The following is a 27,412-nucleotide window of genomic DNA, read 5'->3' as shown; positions in this document are numbered from 1 at the left end:
GCTCCCTCAGTGCTGACCCTCTGACAGCTCCCGCTCCCTCAGTGCTGACCCTCCGACAGCACCCGCTCCCTCAGCGCTGACCCTCCGACAGCACCCGCTCCCTCAGCACTGACCCTCCGACAGCACCCGCTCCCTCAGCACTGACCCTCCGACAGCACCCGCTCCCTCAGCACTGACCCTCCGACAGTGCCCACTCCCTCAGCACTGACCCTTCGACAGCACCCGCTCCCTCAGCACTGACCCTCCAACAGTGCCCACTCCCTCAGCGCTGACTCTCCGACAGCACCCGCTCCCTCAGCACTGACCCTCCGACAGTGCCCACTCCCTCAGCACTGACCCTCCGACAGCACCCACTCCCTCAGCACTGACCCTCCGACAGCACCCGCTCCCTCAGCACTGACCCTTCGACAGCACCCACTCCCTCAGCACTGACCCTCCGACAGCACCCGCTCCCTCAGCACTGACCCTTCGACAGCACCCACTCCCTCAGCACTGACCCTTCGACAGCACCCGCTCCCTCAGCACTGACCCTCCGACAGTGCCCACTCCCTCAACACTGACCCTCCGACAGCGCCCGCTCCCTCAGCACTGACCCTCCGACAGCGCCCACTCCCTCAGCACTGACCCTCCGACAGCACCCGCTCCCTCAGCACTGACCCTCCGACAGCGCCCACTCCCTCAACACTGACCCTCCGACAGCACCCGATCCCTCAGCACTGACCCTCCGACAGTGCCCACTCCCTCAGCACTGACCCTTCGACAGCACCCGCTCCCTCAGCACTGACCCTCCGACAGCGCCCACTCCCTCAACACTGACCCGCCGACAGCACCCGCTCCCTCAGCATTGACCCTCCGACAGCACCCACTCCCTCAACACTGACCCTCCGACAGCACCCGATCCCTCAGCACTGACCCTCCGACAGTGTCCACTCCCTCAGCACTGACCCTCCGACAGTGCCCGCTCCCTCAGCGCTGACCCTCCGACAGCGCCCACTCCCTCAGCACTGACCCTCCGACAGCGCCCACTCCCTCAGCGCTGACCCTCCGACAGCACCCGCTCCCTCAGCGCTGACCCTCCGACAGCGCCCACTCCCTCAGCACTGACCCTCCGACAGCGCCCGCTCACTCAGCATTGACCCTCCGACAGCACCCACTCCCTCAGCACTGACCCTCCGACAGTGCCCGCTCCCACAGCGCTGACCCTCCAACAGTGCCCACTCCCTCAGCGCTGACCCTCCCACAGTGCCCACTCCCTCAGCACTGACCTTCCAACAGTGCCCACTCCGTCAGCACTGACCCTCCGACAGTGCCCACTCCCTCAGCACTGACTCTCCTACAGTGCCCACTCCCTCAGCACTGACCCTCTGATAGTGCCCACTCCCTCAGCACTGACCGTCCGACGGTGCCCACTCACTCAGCACTGACCCTCCAACAGCGCCCACTCCCTCTGCACTGACCCTCCGACAGTGCCCACTCCCTCAGCACTGACCCTCCCACAGCACCCACTCGCCTCAGCACTGACCCTCCCACAGCACCCGCACCCTCAGCGCTGACCCTCCCATAGTGCACCTGCAATAGGAACATCCTGTGAAATGGTTCACGTCTCACCAGCTCTGGTATCTCCTTCCCGCTAGGGAGCCTCCGTCCTGCGAATGGTCTCGAGCTTCATGACCGAGGAGCTGTTTCTGCACGGCCTGACGGTAAGACCGACACCCTCGCGGGCCGGGTGGTCTCTGCGCCTCTTGGTCCGATCTGCTTCTGACCTAACGCCTCCTGCTCTGACAGGGCTACCTGAGGGAGTTCAGCTTCCGAACTGCCAACTACACGGACCTCCGCACCCACCTGCAACAGGTAAACTGCCACCACCACCCCTCCAATACCCCCCAAACCTTCCACAACGGAGTAGGCCGCTCGGAACATGAAGCCTAACTCTCGCGCCCCCACTCTCCTATCCACAACAGAGTAGGCCACTCATGAACGTAAAGCCTAACCCTAACCCCCAACTACCCACCACACCCCCCAAACAACTGAGTAGGCCATTCGGGAATGTGAAACCTAACTCTAGACCCCCACCCCCATTCCTCCATCCACAACAGACTAGGCCACTCAGGAATGTAAAGCCTAACTCTAGGCACCCCCCCCCCCACTCCTCCGTTCACAATGGAGTAGGCCGCTCAGGAACGTGAAGCCTAACTCACCCATTCACCCTAGCCCCCTCCACACTGGAGTAGGCCGCTTGGGAACGTGAAGCCTAACTCCAGCTCACCTTCTCACGCCCTCCCGCCAAAAAAATAAACAGGCCACTTGAGGATGTGAAGCCTAACTCTCGCTCCCCAACCCTCCCTCCACAACAGAGTAGGCCCCTCGGGAATGTGGAGCCTAAATCTAGCCCCCTACCCCAACAATACAGTAGGCCACTTGGGAATGGGAAGCCTGACTCTAGGTGCCCCACCCCCCATCCACAACAGAGCAGGCCGCTCGGAACATGAAGCCTACACTCGCACCCCCACTCTCCCATCCACAATGGTGTAGGCTGCTCGGGAACGTGAAGCCTAACTCTAGGCCGTGAGCAGATGGCCTCCCGTTATCAAGTCTATCTTGGCGTCGTCGGCTGCCTCACCTCGTCCAATGGAGTTTGGGATCCCTCAGCAAGGGGGGGGGGGGGAGCTTCAGGGTGGAGAGAGAGAGAGACAGATCGAGAAACAGGACAGTGTGGGGGATACTGGGTACGTTCTCTCTCACAGGGAATGTGGGGGGGGGGGGGGAATCGAAATACAAATTCACATTTATTTATTACTTTGTATTACATGACATTATCATTCTGCCCAGCTACCTCTATACAATAAAAAAATTTGAAAAAGTATTTGAAATGAGCAGAGGTGGACACCTATGCAGTGAATTTGCCTGTCTCCCTGCATAGTTTTGGCTGCAGAGATTTCATTTTTGTGTTTTACGTTTACACACGGAACAATTTAAAGAATGTCTCCCTCTTATCGGAAGGATGTTGTGAAACTTGAAAGGGTTCAGTAAAGATTTACCAGGGTGTTGGAGGGTTTGAGCTACAGGGAGAGGCTGAACAGGCTGGGGCTGTTTTCCCTGGAGCGTCAGAGGCTGAGGGGTGACCTTACAGAGGTTTATAAAATCATGAGGGGCATGGATAGGGTAAATAGGCAAAGTCTTTTCCCTGGGGTGGGGGAGTCCAGAACTAGAGGGCATAGGTTTAGGGTGAGAGGGGAAAGATATAAAAGAGACCTAAGGGGCAACTTTTTCACCCAGAGGGTGGTACGTGTATGGAAAGAGCTGCCAGAGGGTGTGGTGGAGGCTGGTACAATGACAACATTTAAAAGGCATCTGGATGGGTATATGAATAGGAAGGGTTTGGAGGGATGTGGGCCAAGTGCTGGCAAATGGGACTAGATTGGGTTGGGATATCTGGGTCAGCATGGACGGGTTGGGCCGAAGGGTCTGTCCATTGGGTGGGTGGGTGGGGGGAGTGGGGGGAGAGGTGGGGATGTGGGAACATGCAAAGAGACTGAGGTGAAAGGAAAATGAGGAGTAGAGGGAGACCATTCGGCCCTTTTGGGGAGGCTGGGGGCTAGTCCGGAGAGCAGTTTGGTGGTTGTAGAAGATTCTTGGGGGGGGCAAGGGTTGGAGGGGGATTCTTGTAGACCACCTGACGAGAGCCCGTTTCCTCCCTCCGCTCCCCGACGTGCCTAGGCCCTGGACAACCAGAAGACGGTGCAGTTGCCTAGCAACCTGGCATCCATCTTGGACACATGGACATTACAGATGGGCTACCCAGTGGTTACCATCAACACCAGCTCGGGCTTGGTCACGCAGCAACACTTCCTGGTGGACCACCTAACCAACGTCACCAGGACCTCACCGTACGGGTGAGTTCAAGGGAAGAGAAAGTGCAGGGTAGGGGGTACTCAGGGCAGGGTCTGGGGCAACACCCCTCCTGAGTCTCTGTTTCCCGCTCTGAGCTTGACAGGACAACCATCCAATATGGCCGCCACAACCATGGCTGACCTCATGGGGGAACAGTTTGCCTGGGACCCATGGGAATAAAGGGCATGTGACTCCAAAGGGCTAGTATGGCATCGATGGGCTGATTGGCTTCTTCCTCGAACAGGTGAATGACGGAACGAACAGGTTGAAACTGGTTTCGGTGACAGGGCCCACGACCCCCCCCACATCCCCTCCCACAAATCAGCTCCCACCCCGCATCTCTCCCGCTCAAAAGGCCACAACTTTAATGCTCCATTCTGCAATAGGTCGCACTGTTAGAGGGTCAGCGCTGAGGGAGTGGCGACTGTGGGAGGGTCAACGCTGAGGGAGCAGGCGCTGTCGGAGGGTCAGCGCTGAGGGAGCGGGCGCTGTCGGAGGGTCAGTGCTGAGGGAGCGGGCTCTGTCGGAGGGTCAGCGCAGAGGGAGTGGGCGCTGTGGGAGGGTCAGTGCTGAGGGAGCGGGCCCTTTCGGAGGGTCATCGCTGAGGGAGCGGGCAATGTCAGAGGGTCAGTGCTGAGGGAGCGGCGCCTTTTGGAGGGTCAGCGCTGAGGGAGCGGGCGTTGTCGGAGGGTCAGTGCTGAGGGAGCAGCGCCTTTTTGAGGGTCAGCGCTGAGGGAGTGGGCACTGTGGGAGGGTCAGTGCTGAGGGAGCGGGCCCTTTCGGAGGGTCAGTGCTGAGGGAGCGGGCTCTGTCGGAGGGTCAGTGCTGAGGGAGCGGGCGTTGTCGGAGGGTCAGTGCTGAGGGAGGGGCGCCTTTTGGAGGGTCAGTGCTGAGGGAGTGGGCGCTGTGGGAGGGTCAGCGCTGAGGGAATGGGCACTGTCGGAGGGTCAGTGCTGAGGGAGCGGGCCTTTTGGAGGGTCAGCGCTGAGGGAGCGGGCGTTGTCGGAGTGTCAGTGCTGAGGGAGCGGGCGTTGTCGGAGGGTCAGTGCTGAGGGAGCGGGCGCTGTCAGAGGGTCAGCGCTGAGGGAGCGGGCACTGTCGGAGGGTCAGTGCTGAGGGAGCGGGCGCTGTCGGAGGGTCAGTGCTGAGGGAGCAGGCGCTGTCAGAGGGTCAGTGCTGAGGGAGCGGGCGCTGTCAGAGGGTCAGCGCTGAGGGAGCGGGCGCTGTCGGAGGGTCAGTGCTGAGGGAGCGGGCGCTGTCGGAGGGTCAGTGCTGAGGGAGTGGGCACTGTCGGAGGGTCAGCGCTGAGGGAGTGAGTGCTGTGGGAGGGTCAGTGCTGAGGGAGCGGGCGCTGTCAGAGGGTCAGCGCTGAGGGAGCGGGCGCTGTCGGAGGGTCAGTGCTGAGGGAGCACGCGCTGTCGGAGGGTCAGCGCTGAGGGAGCAGGCGCTGTCAGAGAGTCCAGGCGCTGTCAGAGGGTCAGTGCTGAGGGAACGGGCGCTGTCGGAGGGTCAGCGCTGAGGGAACGGGTGCTGTCAGAGGGTCAGTGCTGAGGGAGCGGGCGCTGTCGGAGGGTCAGTGCTGAGGGAACGGGCGCTGTCGAAGAGTCAGTGCTGAGGGAGCAGGCAGTGTCAGAGGGTCAGCGCTGAGGGAACGGGCACTGTCGGAGGGTCAGCGCTGAGGGAGCGGGCGCTGTCGGAGGGTCAGTGCTGAGGGAGCGGGCGCTGTCGGAGGGTCAGTGCTGAGGGAGTGGGCACTGTCGGAGGGTCAGTGCTGAGGGAGCGGGCACTGTCAGAGGGTCAGTGCTGAGGGAGCGGGCCCTTTTGGAGGGTCAGCGCTGAGGGAGCGGGCACTGTCGGAGGGTCAGCGCTGAGGGAGTGGGCACTGTCCGAGGGTCAGCGCTGAGGGAGCGGGCACTGTCGGAGGGTCAGCGCTGAGGGAGCGGGCACTGTCGGAGGGTCAGCACTGAGGGAGTCGGCACTGTCGGAGGGTCAGCGCTGAGGGAGCGGGCACTGTCGGAGGGTCAGCGCTGAGGGAGCGGGCACTGTCGGAGGGTCAGCACTGAGGGAGTGGGCACTGTCGGAGGGTCAGCGCTGAGGGAGCGGGCACTGTCGTAGGGTCAGCGCTGAGGGAGCGGGCACTGTCGGAGGGTCAGCGCTGAGGGAGCGGGCACTGTCGGAGGGTCAGCGCTGAGGGAGCGGGCACTGTCGGAGGGTCAGCACTGAGGGAGTGGGCACTGTCGGAGGGTCAGCGCTGAGGGAGCGGGCACTGTCGGAAGGTCAGTGCTGAGGGAGCGGGCGCTGTGGGAGGGTCAGCGCTGAGGGAGCGGGCACTGTCGGAGGGTCAGCGCTGAGGGAGCGGGCCCTTTTGGAGGGTCAGTGCTGAGGGAGCGGGCGCTGCCAATCTTGCCACTTCGTGACATCCGAGTCTGTCCAGAGTAGTTCACTCGGCCGATCCCGGGGATGGAGGGGTGTGTCTGATGAGGGAGAGGTTGGGGAGCTTGGAAGGTGAAGATTGAGTAGTGTGTACCTGATAGCACGAGGTCAGTGTTACCCCCCTGGGGCGTGGGAGTCTCGAAACAGGCGGGGGCGGGGGCGGGGGAGCATCTTGGAAACGGAGACAAGGAGGAATTTCATCTCTCCGAGGGGGATGAGTGTGTGGAATAGGGTGTGACTGGGAGCTGTGGGTAGTGTTGTGGACGGAGGGTGATGGGTTGGGGGAATATGTGTTGGGTTGGATTGGGAATGTGTGTGTGTGTGTGACCAACAGGCTACGTCTCTCTCTCTCTCTCTCTTTTCTCAGCTACATGTGGCACATCCCTATAACCTGGCAGAAAAACACCACGGCCCAGCCCACCCAGTGGGTCAGCAGCACCAGAGGTAAGGCAGGCTCCCTCTATCCCCCTCCCTCAGGAATATCCGCTGACCCGTGATCCAAACACAGGGGGAGGGGGACAGTGTAGAGGGAGCTATCCTCTGTATCTAACCCCCGTGCTGTCCCTGGATGGGGGGATAGTGTAGAGGAAGCTGTACTCTGTATCTAACCCCGTGCTGTCCCTGGATGGGGGGGATAGTGTAGAGGAAGCTTTACCCTGTATCTAACCCCGTGCTGTCCCTGAATGGGGGGATAGTGTAGAGGGAGCTTTACCCTGTATCTAACCCCGTGCTGTCCCTGGGATGGGAGGACAGTGTAGAGGAAGCTTTACCCTGTATCTAACCCCGTGCTGTCCCTGGGATGGGGGACAGTGTAGAGGAAGCTTTACTCTGTATCTAACCCTGTGCTGTCCCTGTCCCTGGGATGGGGGGGATAGTGTAGAGGGAGCTTTACTCTGTATCTAAACCCGTGCTGTCCCTGTCCCTGGATGGGGGGGATAGTGTAGAGGGAGCTTTACTCTGTATCTAACCCCATGCTGTCCCTGTCCCGAGAATGGGGGGGGACAGTGTAGAGGGAGCTTTACTCTGTATCTAACCCCGTGCTGTCCCTGGATGGGGGTATAATGTAGAGGGAGCTCTACTCTGTATCTAACCCCATGCTGTCCCTGGGATGAGGGGATAGTGTAGAGAGAGCTTTACTCTGTATCTAACCCCGTACTGTCCCTGTGTCTGGGATGGGGGGGGACAGTGTAGAGGGAGCTTTACCCTGTATCTAACCCCGTGCTGGCCCTGTGTCTGGGATGGGGCGGGACAATGTAGAGGGAGCTTTACCCTGTATCTAACCCCGTGCTGTCCCTGTCCCTGGGATGGGGGGGACAGTGTAGAGGGAGCTTTACCCTGTATCTAACCCCGTGCTGTCCCTGGGATGGGGGGGACAGTGTAGAGGGAGCTTTACTCTGTATCTAACCCCGTGCTGGCCCTGTCCCTGGGATGGGGGTGGGGGGGGAGTGTAGAGGGAGCTTTCCTCAGTATCTAACCCCGTGTTTGTTGTCCCTTTAGAGGTGTATGTGCCGGAGATGTGGGTGAGAGATCAGAGCTGGCTCTTGGTGAATATTAACAGAGTCGGACTGTTCAGGGTCAACTATGACAATGACAATTGGGATAAGCTCCTGATCCAGTTGATGAGGAACCGCGATGTAAGTAGCTCTTCTGGGATTCTTGGGATCGGGTGGACTGTTGGGGAATCCCCTGGGCTATGTCCTTCGCCCTGCGGCTGACGGAGTGTGGAGGTCGGAGCTGAAAATCTGTTGCTGGAAAAGCGCAGCAGGGGGGCAGGAGAATCGACGTTTCGGGCATGAGCCCTTCTTCAGGAATGAGGAGGGTGTGCCAAGCGGGCTAAGATAAAAGGTAGGGAGGAGGGACTTGGGGGAAGGGGGTTGGGAATTGCGATAGGTGGAGGGAGGTCAAGGTGAGGGTGATAGGCCGGAGTGGGCTGGGGGTGGAGAGGTCAGGACGAAGATTGCAGGTTAGGAAGGCGGTGCTGAGTTCGAGGGTTGGGACTGAGACAGGGTGGGGGGAGGGGAAATGAGGAAACTGGAGAAATCCGAGTTCATCTCTTGTGGTTGGAGGGTTCCTAGGCGGAAGATGAGGCGTTCTTCCTCCAACCGTCATGTTGCTATGGTCTGACGATGGAGGAGTCCAAGGACCTGCATGTCCTTGGTAGAGTGGGAGGGGGAGTTGAAGTGCTGAGTTGGTTGGGTTGGTTGGTCCGGGTGTCCCAGAGGTATAACACGGGCTCATAAACAGGGATTCGGGGAGGTTAGTGTAGGAACAGCAGGAGGACCCCTCCTCCAGCCTGTTCCACAGGAACAGGAGGCCATTCAGCCCCCCCCCTCCTCCAGCCTGTTCCACACAGGAACAGGAGGCCATTCAGCCCCCCTCCTCCAGCCTGTTACACACAGGAACAGGAGGCCATTCAGCCCCCCCCTCCTCCAGCCTGTTCCACACAGGAACAGGAGGCCATTCGGCCCCCCCTCCTCCAGCCTGTTCCACACAGGAACAGGAGGCCATTCAGCCCCCCCCTCCTCCAGCCAGTTACACAGGAACAGGAGGCCATTCAGCCCCCCCTCCCCCTCCCCTAACCTGTTACACAGGAACAGCAGGGGGCCATTCAGCCCCCTCCTCGAGTCGGTTAAATAGGAATTGGAGGCCATTCAGTCCCCCTCCTCGGGCCTGTTACATTCAGAGTCCCACCCTTCTAAATTCCAGGGAACTGAAGCCTGGCTGGTGTAGTGGGTTATGGGGGAATGGTTGGGGTTTAGTATTGGTTGGGAGCGAGTGGAGTGAGGTGCGTGCAGCGTGAGGATTGGGATGTTGGGCTCGAAGGTTCAGGGTTCAGGATTTGGTTGTCGATCTGGGATTTCAGAATGATCTGGGGTTCAGAGAGAGAGGGGGCAAGTGGAGAAAAGGGGCCACCTCTAATATCTTCGTTCCTGACCCTCTCAGAAGGTTCCCCCTGGGCTTGGCTGAACCTGACCTTGCTTGGCCGGATTTTCAACTGTGTTCTGTCTTGCCGGTGAGGGTCAGTGAGCAGTTTGGCTACGGGAGGCATCGACACAGATCCTGAGCTGGTTTTCCCCCATCCCCACCAACTCCTGTTCTCTCCCCCCCCCGCCCCCATTCCAGATACATAGCTGGCACGACCTCTGACCCTGCTCAGGCCTGAGGCCTACTGTCAGTGACACTTCGCTGACTCCACCCACCGATTTCACTAACTCAGGGTGGGGCCTGGATTTGAAGCTCAGGTCTGTGTGGGGATGGGGGGGTGGGGGGTGTGTGGACTGGTGTGCCCGTCCCCACCCTCACAGTGCCTCTCCTAATGTGTCCAAAGTGGTAGTGAGCTGCAACGCACAACCCTTGGCTCCAGTCACCGAGAGAAGCGATTAACCCGACATTGAGTACGCGACGTCACTTCATTTCATTGCCTCCAGCCCTAGGGGGAGTCCCTCAATCCCTCCTCTCCCTTCCCCCCCCCTCCATCTGCCTCTCCGTTCTCTTCTTCCCTCCCCTGTCTCTTTGATCATTTCCTCGCTGCCTCCTCTCTTTCCCCTTCTCCAATTTCGGCCCATCCTCACATTGATGCCTTCTATATTGGCCCGTCCTCACATTGAGGCCTCTTATCTAGGCCCGTCCTCACATTGAGGCCTTCTATATTGGCCCGTCCTCACATTGAGGCCTCTTATCTAGGCCCGTCCTCACATTGAGGCCTTCTATATTGGCCCGTCCTCACATTGAGGCCTTCTATATTGGCCTGTCCTGACATTGAGGCCTCTTATCTAGGCCCGTCCTCACATTGAGGCCTTCTGTCCTAGCCCGTCCTCACATTGAGGCCTCTTATCAAGGCCCTTCCTCACATTGAGGCCTTCTATATTGGCCCATCCTCACATTGAGGCCTCTTATCTAGGCCCGTCCTCACATTGAGGCCTCTTCTCTAGGCCCGTCCTCACATTGAGGCCTCTTATCTAGGCCCATCCTCACATTGAGGCCTTCTATATTGGCCCGTCCTGACATTGAGGCCTCTTATCTAGGTCTGTCGTCAAATTTAGGCCTTGTTTCTCGGCCGATCCTCATCATAAGCCATGACCCGGAAGGAGATAGCTGTAAAACTGATGAACAGCCCATTCTGTCCTGATTTGACCACTGTATCTAAGCAGTGCCATTAATTTTGCCAGTTTTGAGGCCTCCTACCAGGCAGGGCTTTGTGCAGTCTCTGACAGCCTGTCCACCGCAAGGTCTCCAGGTAGGCCAGTCCTCCCATAAAACCTTCTCTCCAAACGTGAGGCCTTTACGTTTTCAGTTCCATATGAGGCCTTTATCCCCGTGAGGCCTCCTAATCAGTGCTCTCCACTGTGAGCCTTGCCTCTCAGTGAGGGCTCAGATTGTGCCAGTGAGTGAGGCCTACTCAGGAAACAGGCCTGTAAGCGCAAAGTTCACACTCTGCTTTTCTCCCCCCCCCGCAGGCGATCCCAGTGGTAAACCGGGCCCAGCTCATCGATGACACCTTCAGTTTAGCACGGTAGGAGAGAGGGTGGAGGGTTGCTAGGGGCTCAGGGCACACCCTCACGATGAACATTCTGCCTAAACCCATCCCCGCCCAACCCCCGGCGGGCGGTCTCACACACGGCAATGGGAACTGCTCCAGGGAAACAGGCCAGAGCACAGATCTGCCAGTGAAGGAGATCTCTCTCTTTCACTGTCCCTCTCTCTCGTGGTGTGGTTGGTAACCAACCCCAGGGTAGGCCCACACTGAGCCCAGGATCACTCTGACACTTCTTTGAGGAATAAACCCTTTGGTACAGAATCGGGCAACATCATAGCAACAGGTACACGGGCAATGTCCCCGAAGGTGATGTACCTGAGGCCTACTCTGTGTCCAACCCTGGGATCGGGGCCGGGGGGGGGGGGGGACAGTGCAGAGGAAGCTTTACTCTGTATCTAACCCCGTGCTGTCCCTGGGATGGGGGGGACAGTGTAGAGGGAGCTTTACCCTGTATCTAACCCCGTGCTGTCCCTGTCCCTGGGATGGGGGGGACAGTGTAGAGGGAGCTTTACTCTGTATCTAACCCCGTGCTGTTCCTGTCCCTGGGATGGGGGGGACAGTGTAGAGGGAGCTTTACTCTGTATCTAACCCGTGCTGTCCCTGGGATGGAGGGGACAGTGTAGAGGGAGCTTTCTCTGTATCTAACCCCGTGCTGTCCCTGGGATGGGGGGACAGTGTAGAGGGAGCTTTACTTTGTATCTAACCCCATGCTGTCCTGGCCTGGGATGGGGGGACAGTGTAGAGGGAGCTTTACTTTGTATCTAACCCCGTGCTGTCCGTGGGATGGGGGGGACAGTGTAGAGGGAGCTTTACTCTGTATCTAACCCCATGCTGTCCCTGTCCCTGGGATGGGGGGACAGTGCAGAGGGAGCTTTACTCTGTATCTAACCCCGTGCTGTTCCTGTCCCTGGGATGGGGGGGACAGTGTAGAGGGAGCTTTACTCTGTATCGAACCCCGTGCTGTTCCTGTCCCTGGGATGGGGGAGACAATGTGTAGAGAGAGCTTTACTCTGTATCTAACCCCGTGCTGTCTCTGTCCCTGAGATAGGGGGACAGTGTAGAGGGGGCTTTACTCTGTATCTAACCCCGTGCTGTCCTGGCCTGGGATGGGGGGACAGTGTAGAGGGAGCTTTACTCTGTATCTAACCCGTGCTGTCCCTGGGATGGAGGGGACAGTGTAGAGGGAGCTTTACTTTGTATCTAACCCCATGCTGTCCTGGCCTGGGATGGGGGGACAGTGTAGAGGGAGCTTTACTTTGTATCTAACCCCGTGCTGTCCCTGGGATGGGGGGGACAGTGTAGAGGGAGCTTTACTCTGTATCTAACCCCATGCTGTCCCTGTCCCTGTCCCTGTCCCTGGGATGGGGGGACAATGCAGAGGGAGCTTTACTCTGTATCTAACCCCGTGCTGTTCCTGTCCCTGAGATGGGGGGGACAATGTGTAGAGAGAGCTTTACTCTGTATCTAACCCCGTGCTGTCTCTGTCCCTGAGATGGGGGACAGTGTAGAGGGAGCTTTACTCTGTATCTAACCCCGTGCGGTTCCATGTCCTTGGGATGGGGGCGGAACAGTGTAGAGGGATCTTTACTCTGTATCTAACCTCGTGCTGTCCCTGTCCCTGGGATGGTGGGGGACAGTGTAGATGAAGCCTTACTCTGTATCTAAGCACTGACCCTGCGACAGCACCCACTCCCTCAGCACTGACCCTCCGACAGCGCCCACTCCCTCAGCACTGACCCTCCGACAGTGTCCACTCCCTCAGCACTGACTCTCCGACAACGCCCACTCCCTCAGCACTGACCCTCCCACAGCACCCGCTCCCTCAGCACTGACCCTCCGACAGTGCCCACTCCCTCAGCACTGACCCTCCGACAGTGCCCACTCCCTCAGTACTGACCCTCTGACAGTGCTCACTCCTTCAGAACTGACCCTCTGACAGTGCCCACTCCCTCAGCACTGACCCTCCGACAGCGCCCGCTCCCTCAGCACTGATCCTCTGACAGTGCCCACTCCCTCAGCGCTGACCCTCCGACAGCGCCCGTTCCCTCAGCGCTGACTCTCTGACAGCGCCCACCCACTCAGTGCGGTCACTGGGGGTTATGCCTGGGTTCTGGTGTTGAGCCTCTGAAGTGGAGGTTGAAATACACCCGGTTGAGGATACCCTGTCCTCGATGACCGCATGGAAATTTAGCAAAACCTTTAACCTTGGCAAAACCCAAAACACCTAAATCAGCACTGAGTGACATTATTACTGTGTTAGAGGAGAGCGCTGGATATTTAGCAAATAGGTTTGTATTGACGAAAGCATTATCATGACGTGTGCACTGGCTGATAATGATTGACAGTCAACTGCCGCGTTTTGCTTTCAGTTGAAATCAAGCAGATTGGTCAATATCCCGTGGTGGAGAAGTGAATCATTAAGATGAAGCCGGCGCTGGGCGTCCGTATCTGTTAACCCGCGGTCCCCGCGCGCCAATCTATGTAGCGGCCGGTACCACGCAAGGGCGCCTCCGTCTGGTTGAGCTTAGTTTTGCGTGCTGGGGAGGATCCAACGCGATCTGTTCCGAGATGGGGAGGTGTTTGTCGCACGGACTGCGTGACCAACCCCTCTTCCCCACCACCTGCTGACCAGATCCCCCCCACCCCCCCCGCCCCAAGAAATAGAAACCTCCCAGAGCGACAGAAAATTGACCCTCGATTCTCCGGCTTCTTTCTTTGGGGGGGGGGGGGTGTGGGGGGAATGTGGCAGAGCAGAGGGAGCTACATTTCAATGACCCGGGCGTTGGAGACCACGCGGTACCTGCACACAGAGGCCGAGTTCCTGCCCTGGGACACGCTGAGCAACCACCTGGACTTCATTGAGCTCATCCTGGAAGGAAGGCCCGGCTACGCGCTGCTGGAGGTGAGGCCCCCCACGGTCGATCAGCCCAGTCGCACCGGTCTCCGGCGGGGGGTGGGGAGGAAGGGAGGGGAGGAGGGAGGGGAATGGGGAGGTGGTCAGGGAGAGGGGGGGGGGGCTGAGAGAGTGTGTCAGGGGGGTGGGGTCACAAGGGGGAGAGTGTGGGGTCACGGGGGTTAGGGTGTAGGGTCATGGGGGTAGGGCGTGGGCTAACGAGGGGGAAGAGTGTGGGGTCACGGGGGTAGGGTGTGGGGTCACGGGGGGAGAATGTGGGGTCACGGGGGAAGAGTGTGGGGTAACGGGGATTAGGGTGTAGGGTCATGGGGGTAGGGCGTGGGCTAATGAGGGGGAGAGTGTGGGGTAACGAGGGGGAAGAGTGTGGGGTCACGGGGGTAGGGTGTGGGGTCACGGGGGGAGAATGTGGGGTCACGGGGAAAGAGTGTGGGGTAACGGGGATTAGGGTGTAGGGTCATGAGGGTAGGGCGTGGGCTAATGAGGGGGAGAGTGTGGGGTAACGAGGGGGAAGAGTGTGGGGTCACGGGGGTAGGATGTGGGGTCACGGGGGGAGAGTGTGGGGTCACGGGGGGAGAATGTAGGCTCACGGGGGAAGAGTGTGTGGTAACGGGGGTTAGGTGTAGGCTCATGGGGGTAGGGCGTGGGCTAACGAGGGGGAGAGTGTGGGGTAACGAGGGGGAGAGTGTGGGGTCACGGGGGGGGAGAGTGTGGGGTCACGGGGGGGGAGAGTGTGGGGTCACGGGGGAGAGTGTGGGGTCACGGGGGAGAGTGGGCTCACGCGGGGGAGAGTGTGGGGTCATGCGGGTAGAGTGTGGGGTCATGTGGTTAGGGTGTGGAGTCACGGGGGTGAGTTTGGGGTCACAGGGAGAGTGTGGGGTCATGAGGGAGAGTGTGGGGTCACAGGGGTAGAGTGTGGGGTCACGGGGGAGAGTGTGGGGTCACGGGGTAGAGTGTGGGGTCACTGGCGAGTGTGTGGGGTCACGGGGATAGAGTGTGGGGTCACGGGCGAGTGTGTGGGGTCACGGGGGTAGAGTGTGGGGTCACGGGGGGAGAGTGTGGGGGTCACGGGGGGAGAGTGTGGGGGTCACGGGGGGAGAGTGTGGGGGTCACGGGGGGAGAGTGTGGGGGTCACGGGGGGGAGAGGGTGGGGTCACGGGGGGAGAGGGTCCGGTCACGGGGCTATGATGTGGGATCACGGCGGCGGGGGGTAGGGTGAGGGGTCACCGGGGTAGAGTGAGGGGCCACGGAGGATAGGGTGTGGTGGGGTCGGGGCTGGGTTTGGGTGGGATCGGTGTGGGCTCGATGGGCCGAAGGGCCACTCTCCGCTCCTGCGATTCTCCTTGGTTCTGAAACCAGTCCGGGTGTCCTGCGATTCGAGGCCCTGTGTTTGTGAGGGAGGTCACAAGAGACGGGAGCAGAAATGAAGCCATTTGGCCCATCGCATCGGCACCGCCATTCAGTCATGGCTGAGAGGGTTTGCAACCGCCATTTTCCCACTTTCTCCCCAGAACCTTTGTGTGTGGCCTTGTACGTTTCACGTCGGGCGTAAGGATTTTGCAAACTACGACTCCCTTTCTGATAACACTGTGACCCTCGCCCCCGTGCCTAGTTTCTATAAGGGGCTGTGTGGAACTTCAGATGAACTCCATCTTCACCCCGAGAAAGGGCCCCATCAGAGTGGGTGGAGCTTATTAAGCATTAACCCTTTCAGAGCCGTAACGCAACAGAGAATGGAGTGAGGCGGGGGTGGGAGCGCGGGACGGGCAAGTAGAGGGGAAAGATGGAATTAGGTGGGAGGAAGGAGGCGGGGAGAGCGAGAGGTTCTTGGGGTGCAACGATGAAGGGTTACCGGGGCTGGGTGGGGTCAGACTGAGGGGCAGAATGGCCCACTCCACATTCGAGTGAGGGATGGAGAGGGAAACAGGGAACGTGGCAGAGAGATTTTTTTGGAAGCGGGGGGGGGGTTGGGAGAAAGAGAGAGAGAGAGGCCGAGATGGGCAGTGGCGAACTAGGCCGCAAAGGTGAAAGGTCGGAGTGTAAAGGTCGGTTGTGCCTCCTGCCCTCACAGAGATACGTCCTGAGCAAAGTGACCCCGGTTTATGAGTATTTCACCGAACGAAGCAGCCCCGAACTGGACACTACCCCCCAGGACACCTCCGAGAGGTAGGTGTGACCAGGTAGTGAGGGAGGTCATGGGTCACGCCTCCCTATCCCCCTCACCCTCACCATTATCCCCTCACCTCCCTATCCCCCTCACCTCCCTACTCCCTCACCTCCCTATCCCCCTCACCTCCCTACTCCCTCACCTCCCTATCCCCCTCACCCTCACCATTATCCCCTCACCTCCCTATCCCCCTCACCTCCCTACTCCCTCACCTCCCTACTCCCTCACCTCCCTATCCCCCTCACCCTCACCATTATCCCCTCACCTACCCATCCCCCTCTCCTCCCTACTTCCTCACCTCCCTATCCCCCTCACCCTCCCTACTCTCTCACCTCCCTATCCCCCTCACCGCCCTATCCCCCTCATCCTCTCTATCCCCCTCACCTCCCTAACTCCCTCACCCTCACCAACCCATTCACCCTCCCTCACCTCCCTCACCTCCCTATCCCCCTCACCTCCCTACTCCCTCACCTTCCTATCCCCCTCACCCTCACCCCCTCACCTACCCATCCCCCTCTCCTCCCTACTTCCTCACCTCCCTATCCCCCTCACTGTCCCTACTCTCACCTCCCTATCTCCCTCACCTCCCTATCTCCCTCACCTCCCTATCCCCCTCACCTCCCTACTCCCTCACCTTCCTATCCCCCTCACCCTCACCTACCCATCCCCCTCTCCTCCCTACTTCCTCACCTCCCTATCCCCCTCACCGTCCCTACTCTCTCACCTCCCTATCCCCCTCACCTCCCTAACTCCCTCACCCTCACCAACCCATTCACCCTCCCTCACCTCCCTATCCCCTTCACTGACCACCTCACCTCCCTATCTCCCTCACCTCCCTATCTCCCTCAACTGCCTATCCCCCTCACCTCCCTACTCCCTCACCTCCATATCCTCCTCACCTCCTTATCTCCCTCAACTCCCTATCCCACTCACCTCCCTACTCCCTCACCTCCCTACTCCCTCACCTCCATATCCCCCTCACTTACCTACCTCCTCACCTCCCTACTCCCTCACCTCCCAGTCCCCGTCACCTCCCTAACTCCCTCACCCTCACCAACCCATTCACCCTCCCTCACCTCCCTATCCCCTTCACTGACCACCTCACCTCCCTATCCCCCTCACCTCCCTATCCCCCTCACCTCCCTATCCCCCTCACTTCCCTACCCCCTCACCTCCCTATCCCCCTCACTTCCCTACCCCCTCACCTACCCATCCCCCTCTCCTCCCTACTCCCTCACCTCCCTATCCCCCTCACCCTCCCTACTCCCTCACCTCCCTATTCCCCCTCACCCTCCCTACTCACTCACCTCCCTATCCCCCTCATCTCCCTACTCCCTCACCTCCCTATCCCCCTCACCTCACTAACTCCCTCACTCTCACCAACCCATTCACCCTCCCACACCTCCCTATCCCCCTCACCTCCCCATCCCCTCACCTCCCTACTCCCTCACCTCCCTATCCCCCTCACCCTCCCTACTCCCTCACCTCCCTATTCCCCCTCACCTCCCTACTCCCTCACCTCCCTATCCCCCTCACTTCCCTACTCCCTCACCTCCCTATCCCCACTTCCCACCGCCTCACCTACCCATCCCCCTCTCCTCCCTACTCCCTCACCTCCCTATCCCCCTCATCCTCCCTACTCCCTCACCTCCCTATCCCTCTCACCCTCCCTACTCTCTCATCTCCTTATCCCCCTCACCCTCCCTACTCTCTCACCTCCCTATCTACCTCACCTCCCTACTCCCTCACCTCCATATCCCTCTCACCTCCCTATCCCCCTCACTTCCCTACTCCTCACCTACCCATCCCCTCTCCTCCCTACTTCCTCACCTCCCTATCCCCCTCACCCTCCCTACTCTCTCACCTCCCTATCTCCCTCACCTCCCTATCCCCCTCACCCTCTCTATCCCCCTCACCTCCCTAACTCCCTCACCCTCACCAACCCATTCACCCTCCCTCACCTCCCTATCCCCTTCACTGACCACCTCACCTCCCTATCTCCCTCACCTCCCTATCCCCCTCACCTCCCTATCCCCCTCACCTCCCTATCCCCCTCACCCTCTCTATCCCCCTCACCTCCCTAACTCCCTCAACCTCACCAACCCATTCACCCTCCCTCACCTCCCTATCCCCTTCACTGACCACCTCACCTCCCTATCTCCCTCACCTCCCTATCTCCCTCAACTGCCAATCCCCCTCACCTCCCTCCTACTCCCTCACCTCCATATCCTCCTCACCTCCTTATCTCCCTCAACTCCCTATCCCCCTCACCTCCCTACTCCCTCACCTCCCTACTCCCTCACCTCCCTACTCCCTCACCTCCATATCCCCCTCACTTCCCTACCTCCTCACCTCCCTATCCCCCTCACCTCCCTACTCCCTCACCTCCCTATCCCCCTCACCTACTCCCTCACCTCCCTATCCCCCTCAACTACTCATCCCTCTCACCCTCCCTATCTCCCTCACTCTCCTGCACCCCTCATCACCTCCTGTCTCCCTCACCCTCCCTATCTCCCTCACTCTCCTGCACCCCTCATCACCTCCCGTCTCCCTCACCCTCCCTATCTCCCTCACTCTCCTGCACCCCTCATCACCTCCCGTCTCCCTCACCCTCCCTATCTCCCTCACCCTCCTGCACCCCTCATCACCTCCCGTCTCCCTCACCCTCCCTATCTCCCTCACCCTCCTGCACCCCTCATCATCCCGTCTCCCTCACCCTCCCATCTCCCTCACCCTCCCTATCTCCCTCACCCTCCTGCACCCCTCAGCACCTCCCGTCTCCCTCACCCTCCCGTCTCTCTCACCCTCCCTATCTCCCTCACCCTCCCTATCCCCCTCACCCTCCCTATCCCCCGCACCCTCCCTATCTCCCTCACCCTCCTGCACCCCTCATCACCTCCCGTCTCCCTCACCCTCCCGTCTCCCTCACCCTCCCTATCTCCCGCACCCTCCCTATCTCCCTCACCCTCCTGCACCCATCACCTCCCGTCTCCCTCACCCTCCCTATCTCCCGCACCCTCCCTATCTCCCTCACCCTCCTGCACCCCTCAACACCTCCCGTCTCCCTCACCCTCCCTATCTCCCTCACCCTCCCTATCTCCCGCACCCTCCCTATCTCCCTCACCCTCCCTATCTCCCTCACCCTCTGCACCCCTCAACACCTCCCGTCTCCCTCACCCTCCCTATCTCCCTCACCCTCCCTATCCCCCACACCCTCCCTATCTCCCTCACCCTCTGCACCCCTCAACACTTCCCGTCTCCCTCACCCTCCCTATCCCCCGCACCCTCCCTATCTCCCTCACCCTCCCTATCTCCCTCACCCTCCCTATCTCCCTCACCCTCCTGCACCCCTCATCACCTCCCATCTCCCTCCACTATCACACCCTCCTTCCCCTTCCCCATCCTTTCTGTGTCCTCACATTCCCCCCTTCCTCTCCACCTCCACCCCCTCCCTTCTCGCTCCCGCGAGAATGCTCTGGGTCAACCCCGTGTCTCCACTACCCCCCCCCCCCCCCGACCGTCCAGTGGTGGGGGGCGATGGTGTATGTCAAAATGGTGGGGGTTAAGGGCTCCCTCTCAATGTTGCCTCTGTGCCCAGGTTTGCCCAAGAGATTGTGGCGGGCATCGCTTGCTCCAATGGTCTGGCAACGTGCAACGAGAAAGCCAAGACCCTCTACGCCCGCTGGATGGGGCATCCAGACGTCAACCCGTGAGTACCAGGCAGGCCATTCATCCCACAGCCTTCCTACTAACCCATCACCAGTACACAATCACCATTGCATTTCCCCCATATTCACCGCGTCACACACATTGGGAGACCCCGGGAAAACGGTGGGGTGGGGGAGTACCTTCAGCCCGTCGAAAGGGCAACTCGTCAAACAGCACGAAGGCAGAGTTGCATTTTACTAGCACCGTACATGACCCGTACAGTGATGCACAGCAAGAACCTAGGCCAAAAACCAATCTGATGATGATAATGGTCAACTACCTTTGATCCATCCTGGTTGAGGGTGAGATATTGGCCGAAGGACGTTGGGTTAGTATTGTCTCAGAAAGGCAGGCAGAATGTCTCATTCTGAAAGATGGCACCACCGACAATGCCCACTCCCTCAGCCCTGACCCTCCGACAGTGCCCACTCCCTCAGCCCTGACCCTCCGACAGTGCCCACTCCCTCAGCACTGACCCTCCAACAGAGCCCACTCCCTCAGCGCTGACCCTCCGACAGCGCCCACTCCCTCAGCACTGACCCTCCGACAGAGCCCACTCCCTCAGCGCTGAACCTCCGACAGAGCCCACTCCCTCAGCCCTGACCCTCCGACAGTGCCCACTCCCTCAGCCCAGACCCTCCGACAGAGCCCACTCCCTCAGCGCTGAACCTCCGATAGTGCCCACTCCCTCAGCCCTGAACCTCTGACAGTGCCTACTCCCTCAGCACTGACCCTCTGACAGCGTCCACTCCCTCAGCGCTGACCCTCCAACAGTGCCCACTCCCTCAGCACTGACCCTCCGACAGCGTCCACTCCCTCAGCGCTGACCCTCCGACAGCGTCCACTCCCTCAGCACTGACCCTCCGACAGTGCCCGCTCCCTCAGCACTGACGCTTCGACAGTGCCCGCTCCCTCAGCGCTGACGCTTCGACAGTGCCCGCTCCCTCAGCACTGACCCTTCGACAGTGCCCACTCCCTCAGCACTGACCCTCCAACAGCGCCCGCTCCCTCAGCAATGACCCTCCGACAGCGCCCGCTCCCTCAGCACTGACCCTCCGACAGCGCCCACTCCCTCAGCACTGACCATCCGACAGCGCCCGCTCCCTCAGCACTGACTCTCCGACAGCGCCCGCTCCCTCAGCACTGACCCTCCGACAGCGCCCGCTCCCTCAGCACTGACCCTCCGACAGTGCCCACTCCCTCAGCACTGACCCTCCGACAATGCCCACTCCTTCAGCCCTGACCCTCCGACAGTGCCTACTCCCTCAGCGCTGTCCCTCCGACAGTGCCCACTTCCTCAGCACTGACCCTCCGACAGTGCACGCTCCCTCAGCACTGACGCTTCGACAGTGCCCACTCCCTCAGCACTGACCCTCCGACAGTGCCCGCTCCCTCAGCACTGACCCTTCGACAATGCCCACTCCTTCAGCCCTGACCCTCCGACAGTGCCTACTCCCTCAGCGCTGTCCCTCCGACAGTGCCCACTTCCTCAGCACTGACCCTCCGACAGTGCACGCTCCCTCAGCACTGACGCTTCGACAGTGCCCACTCCCTCAGCACTGACCCTCCGACAGTGCCCGCTCCCTCAGCACTGACCCTTCGACAGCGCCCGCTCCCTCAGCACTGACCCTCCGACAGCGCCCGCTCCCTCAGCACTGACCCTCCGACAGCGCCCGCTCCCTCAGCACTGACCCTCCGACTGCGCCCGCTCCCTCAGCACTGACGCTTCGACAGTGCCCACTCCCTCAGCACTGACCCTCCGACAGCGCCCGCTCCCTTAGCGCTGACCCTCCGACAGCGCCCGCTCCCTCATTCCAAACTGAAATCTTTGCCTACTCAGGATCCCTCCCAGCCTTCGCTCCGTCGTTTACTGCCGTTCTATCTCGGAGGGAGGCGAGGCAGAGTGGGAGTTCGCCTGGAGGATGCTGGAGGTTGCTCGGAGCTCAGCGGAGGCCGAGTCCCTGCGGTACAGCCTGGCCTGCAGCATGGACGACCAACTCCTGACCAGGTAAGATGGCGGCTGACGGCCTAGCAGTAATCCCGCAGCCAAGGGCTAGTCTGCAAGGCTCAAATCCCGGTTTGCTTGGCTGAATTCCAATTCACTCAAACCCGCAGTGAGAAAAATCGTCATGGAAACCCAGCTGGATCACTCCTACCGATTGTGGAAGCTTACCGGCCTACAAGGAGTCAGATCCGACTCGGGACGTTAAATCTTCTTTCTGCCTCCACAGACACGGCCCGACCTTCTGAGTTTGTCCAGTGCTCTCTGTTTGTGATTTCCACCTTTCGAAGAGTCTGTTTTTGTCTGGTCTGGCCTACACAGTAATGCGGTTGTCTCTGGGGAATGGACAATTTATGGCGGCATCATCACTCACGAGTGAATTGTTTTAAAAAAGTTACGTGGTGACAGTTGCCATCATGTAGTAGGCCCAGGCCTACCCCTACTACAGGCCTCAATTCCCATCACAGTCTAATTACTCACTCGGCCTCTGGTCATCTCAAGAGTAAGCCCCAATTTTTAGGACAATCTATTCACTCTCTAGGCCCAAACCTACCTCTGGAGCAGGCCTCAATGCTCATCACAGTCCTGTCGCTCACTAGGCCTCAGGCCATCTCTGGAGTAGGCCTCAACATTCAGGACAGTCCATTCACGCTCCAGGCACAGGCCCACCCCTGGTGTGGGCTTCAATTCCCATCACAATCCTGTCAATCACTAGGCCTCAGGCTACCTCTACAGTAGGCCTCAATGTTCAGGACAATCCATTCACTCTCTAGGCCCAGGTCTACCCCTGAAGCAGACCTCAATTGTCATCACAGTCCAGTTGCTCAGGATACCCCTAGAGTAGGCCTCAACTTTTAGGCCTACTCTCGAGCCCCAGGCCTACCCCTGGAGCAGGCCTCAATTCTCCTCACAGTGCTGCCACTACAGCAGGCCTCCATTACCATCACAGTCCATTTTCATCAAATTCCCTGTAAACCTCCTGCCTTTAACCTTAAAATTATACTCCCTCATTACTGACCCTGTAAGTAAAGGCTATAGCCACTTTCTATGCTCCCTAACAGCCCCAGCCTGTTCAGCCTCTCCCTGTAGCTCAAATCCTCCAACCCTGGCAACATCCTTGTAAATCTTTTCCGAACCCTTTCAAGTTTCACAACATGGGCGGCACAGTGGTTAGCACTGCTGCCTCACAGCGCCAGAGACCTGGGTTCAATTCCCGCCTCAGGCGACTAACTGTGTAGAGTTTTCACATTCCCCCCCCCCGCCCCCCCGGTGTCTGTGTGGGTTTCCTCCACGTGCTCTGGTTTCCTCCCTCAGTCCAAAATGTGCAGGTGAGGTGAATTGGCCATGCTAAATTGCCCGTAGTTATAGGTGTAGGGGTAAATGTAGGGGTATGGGTCTGGGTGGGTTGCAATTCCCCCTTCCCCGCACACACACTCCCCCCTCCCCACACACACACACACACTCCCCTCCCCGCACACACACACTCCCCCTCCCCACACACACACTCCCCCCTCCCCACACACACACACTCCCCCCCCCCTCCCCCACACACACACACTCCACCCCCCACACCCCACACACACACCCCCCCCCACACACACACTCCCCCCTCCCCACACACACACACTCCCCCCCACCCCACACACACACCCTCCCCCCCTCCCCACACACACACACTCCCCCCCACCCCCACCACCACACACACTCCCCCTCCCACACACACTCCCCCCCCACACACACTCCCCCTCCCCACACACACACTCCCCCCCACCACACACACACTCCCCCTCCCCACACACACTCCCCCCTCCCCACACACACACACTCCCCCTCCCCACACACACACTCCCCCTCCCCACACACACACACACTCCCCCCCCACACACACACCCCCCCTCCCCCCACACACACACACCCCCCTCCCCACACACACACTCCCCCTCCCCACACACACACTCCCCCCCCACACACACACACCCACTCCCCACACACACCCTCCCCCCCCCACACACACACACTCCCCCTCCCCCCCCACACACACACTCCCCCACCCCACACACACTCCCTCCCCACACACACACCCCCCTCCCACACCACACACTCCCCCCTCCCCACACACACACACTCCCCCCTCCCCACACACACACACACTCCCCCCCCTCCCCACACACACACCTCCCCCTCCCCACACACACACTCCCCCTCCCCACACACACACTGCCCCCTCCCCACACACACACTCCCCCTCCCCACACACACACACACTCCCCACTCCCCACACACACTCCCCCCCTCCCCACACACACACACTCCCCCCTCCCCACACACACACACTCCCCCTCCCCACACACACACACCCCCCCTCCCCACACACACACTCCCCCTCCCCACACACACACTCCCCCTCCCCACACACACACTGCCCCTCCCCACACACACACTCCCCCCCCCACACACACACTCCCCTCTCCCCACACACACTCCCCCCTCCCCACACACACACACTCCCCCCTCCCCACACACACACACTCCCCCCTCCCCACACACACACACTCCCCCCCCTCCCCACACACACACTCCCCCCTCCCCACACACACACTCCCCCTCCCCACACACACACTGCCCCCTCCCCACACACACACTCCCCTCCCCACACACACACCCACCTCCCCCTCCCCCACACACACTCCCCCCTCCCCACACACACACACTCCCCCCTCCCCACACACACACACTCCCCCCCCACCCACACACACCCCCCCCCCACACACACACACCCCCCTCCCCACACACACACACTCCCCCCTCCCCACACACCACACCCCCCTCCCCACACACACACTCCCCCCTCCCCACACACACACACCCCCCTCCCCACACACACACTCCCCCCTCCCACACACACACACTCCCCCCTCCCCACCACACACACTCCCCCCTCCCCACACACACACACTCCCCCCTCCCCACACACACACTCCCCCCCTCCCCACACACACACACTCCCCCCTCCCCACACACACACACTCCCCCTCCCCACACACACACTCCCCCCCTCCCCACACACACACACTCCCCCCTCCCCACACACACACTCCCCCCTCCCCACACACACACTACTCCCCCCTCCCCACACACACACACTCCCCCCTCCCCACACACACACACTCCCCCCCTCCCCACACACACACACACTCCCCCCTCCCCACACACACACACTCCCCCCTCCCCACACACACACACTCCCCCCTCCCCACACACACACTCCCCCCTCCCCACACACACATGCACTCCCCCCTCCCCACACACACACACTCCCCCCTCCCCCCACACACACACTCCCCCCCTCCCCACACACACACACTCCCCCCTCCCCACACACACACTCCCCCCTCCCCACACACACACGCACTCCCCCCTCCCCACACACTCCCCCTCCCCACACACACACACTCCCCCCTCCCCACACACACACTCCCCCCTCCCCACACACACACGCACTCCCCCCTCCCCACACACACACACTCCCCCTCCCCACACACACGCACTCCCCCTCCCCACACACACACTCCCCCCCCCCCCCCACACACACACACTCCCCCCTCCCCACACACACACACTCCCCCCTCCCCACCACACACACCACCCCCCCTCCCCACACACACACTCCCCCTCCCACACACACACTCCCCCCTCCCCCACACACACCTCCCCCCTCCCACACACACACTCCCCCCTCCCCACACACACACACTCCCCCCTCCCCACACACACACTCCCCCCTCCCCACACACACACTCCCCCCTCCCCACACACACACTCCCCCCTCCCCACACACACACTCCCCCCCTCCCCACACACACACACTCCCCCCTCCCCACACACACTCCCCCTCCCACACACACACTCCCCCCTCCCCACACACACACTCCCCCCTCCCCCACACACACACTCCCCCCCTCCCCACACACACACACTCCCCCCCTCCCCACACACACACTCCCCCCCTCCCCACACACACACGCACTCCCCCCTCCCCACACACACTCCCCCTCCCCACACACACACACTCCCCCCTCCCACACACACTCCCCCCTCCCCACACACACACACTCCCCCCTCCCCACACACACACACTCCCCCCTCCCCACACACACACGCACTCCCCCCTCCCCACACACACACTCCCCCCCTCCCCACACACACACACTCCCCCCTCCCCACACACACACTCCCCCCTCCCCACACACACACACTCCCCCCTCCCCACACACACACTCCCCCCTCCCCACACACACACACTCCCCCCTCCCCACACACACACTCCCCCCCTCCCCACACACACACACTCCCCCCTCCCCACACACACACTCCCCCCCTCCCCACACACACACACTCCCCCCTCCCCACACACACACTCCCCCCCCTCCCCACACACACACACTCCCCCCCTCCCCCACACACACACTCCCCCCCTCCCCACACACACACACTCCCCCCCTCCCCACACACACACTCCCCCCCTCCCCACACACACACCACTCCCCCCTCCCCCACACACACACTCCCCCCCTCCCCACACACACACACACTCCCCCCCTCCCCACACACACACACTCCCCCCTCCCCACACACACACACTCCCCCCTCCCCACACACACACACTCCCCCCTCCCCACACACACACACTCCCCCCTCCCCACACACACACTCCCCCCCTCCCCACACACACACACACTCCCCCCTCCCCACACACACACTCCCCCCTCCCCACACACACACACTCCCCCCTCCCCACACACACACACTCCCCCCTCCCCACACACACACACTCCCCCCTCCCCACACACACACTCCCCCCTCCCCACACACACACACTCCCCCCTCCCCACACACACACTCCCCCCTCCCCACACACACACACTCCCCCCCTCCCCCACACACACACTCCCCCCCTCCCCACACACACACACTCCCCCCTCCCCACACACACACACTCCCCCCTCCCCACACACACACACTCCCCCCTCCCCACACACACACACTCCCCCCTCCCCACACACACACTCCCCCCTCCCCACACACACACCACTCCCCCCTCCCCACACCACACACTCCCCCCTCCCCACACACACACACTCCCCCCTCCCCACACACACACTCCCCCCCCTCCCCACACACACACACTCCCCCCTCCCCACACACACACACTCCCCCCTCCCCACACACACACACTCCCCCCCTCCCCACACACACACACTCCCCCCCCCTCCCCACACACACACACTCCCCCCTCCCCACACACACACACTCCCCCTCCCCACCCACACCACACACACTCCCCCCTCCCCACACACACACACACTCCCCCCCTCCCCACACACACACACTCCCCCTCCCCACACACACACTCCCCCCTCCCCACACACACACACACTCCCCCCTCCCCCACACACACACTCCCCCCTCCCCCCACACACACACTCCCCCCTCCCCACACACACACACTCCCCCCTCCCCACACACACACACTCCCCCCCTCCCCACACACACACTCCCCCCTCCCCACACACACACGCACTCCCCCTCCCCACACACACACACTCCCCCCTCCCCCCACACACACACTCCCCCCCTCCCCACACACACACACTCCCCCCTCCCCACACACACACTCTTGCCTCCCCACACACACACCCTCCCCCCTCCCCACACACACACACTCCCCCCTCCCCACACACACACACTCCCCCCTCCCCACAC

General features: G+C 61.0%; 1 protein-coding gene across 1 annotated transcript in view; it reads left to right on the top strand.

Moving 5' to 3' along the window:
- Positions 1–1,652: 1,652 nt before the first annotated feature.
- LOC122546798 (aminopeptidase N-like) overlaps positions 1,653–27,412 on the top strand; it is a 37,248-nt gene continuing 11,488 nt past the window's right edge. Inside the window, exons 1-10 of the mRNA XM_087985119.1 lie at positions 1,653–1,700; positions 1,786–1,851; positions 3,718–3,893; positions 6,692–6,768; positions 7,822–7,958; positions 10,782–10,837; positions 13,616–13,763; positions 15,844–15,938; positions 19,538–19,648; positions 21,488–21,655. Of these exons, the coding sequence (XP_087841245.1) occupies positions 1,653–1,700; positions 1,786–1,851; positions 3,718–3,893; positions 6,692–6,768; positions 7,822–7,958; positions 10,782–10,837; positions 13,616–13,763; positions 15,844–15,938; positions 19,538–19,648; positions 21,488–21,655 (1,082 nt within the window). The remainder of the gene's footprint in view (positions 1,701–1,785; positions 1,852–3,717; positions 3,894–6,691; positions 6,769–7,821; positions 7,959–10,781; positions 10,838–13,615; positions 13,764–15,843; positions 15,939–19,537; positions 19,649–21,487; positions 21,656–27,412) is intronic.

The sequence above is a fragment of the Chiloscyllium plagiosum genome, unplaced genomic scaffold (assembly GCF_037043375.1).
Source record: "Chiloscyllium plagiosum isolate Xiang-an unplaced genomic scaffold, Cpla_swu_hap1 HiC_scaffold_50, whole genome shotgun sequence".
Classification (NCBI taxonomy): domain Eukaryota; kingdom Metazoa; phylum Chordata; class Chondrichthyes; order Orectolobiformes; family Hemiscylliidae; genus Chiloscyllium; species Chiloscyllium plagiosum.
Note: the sequence above shows the minus strand (reverse complement) of the source record. Positions and strands in the feature narration are given on the sequence as shown.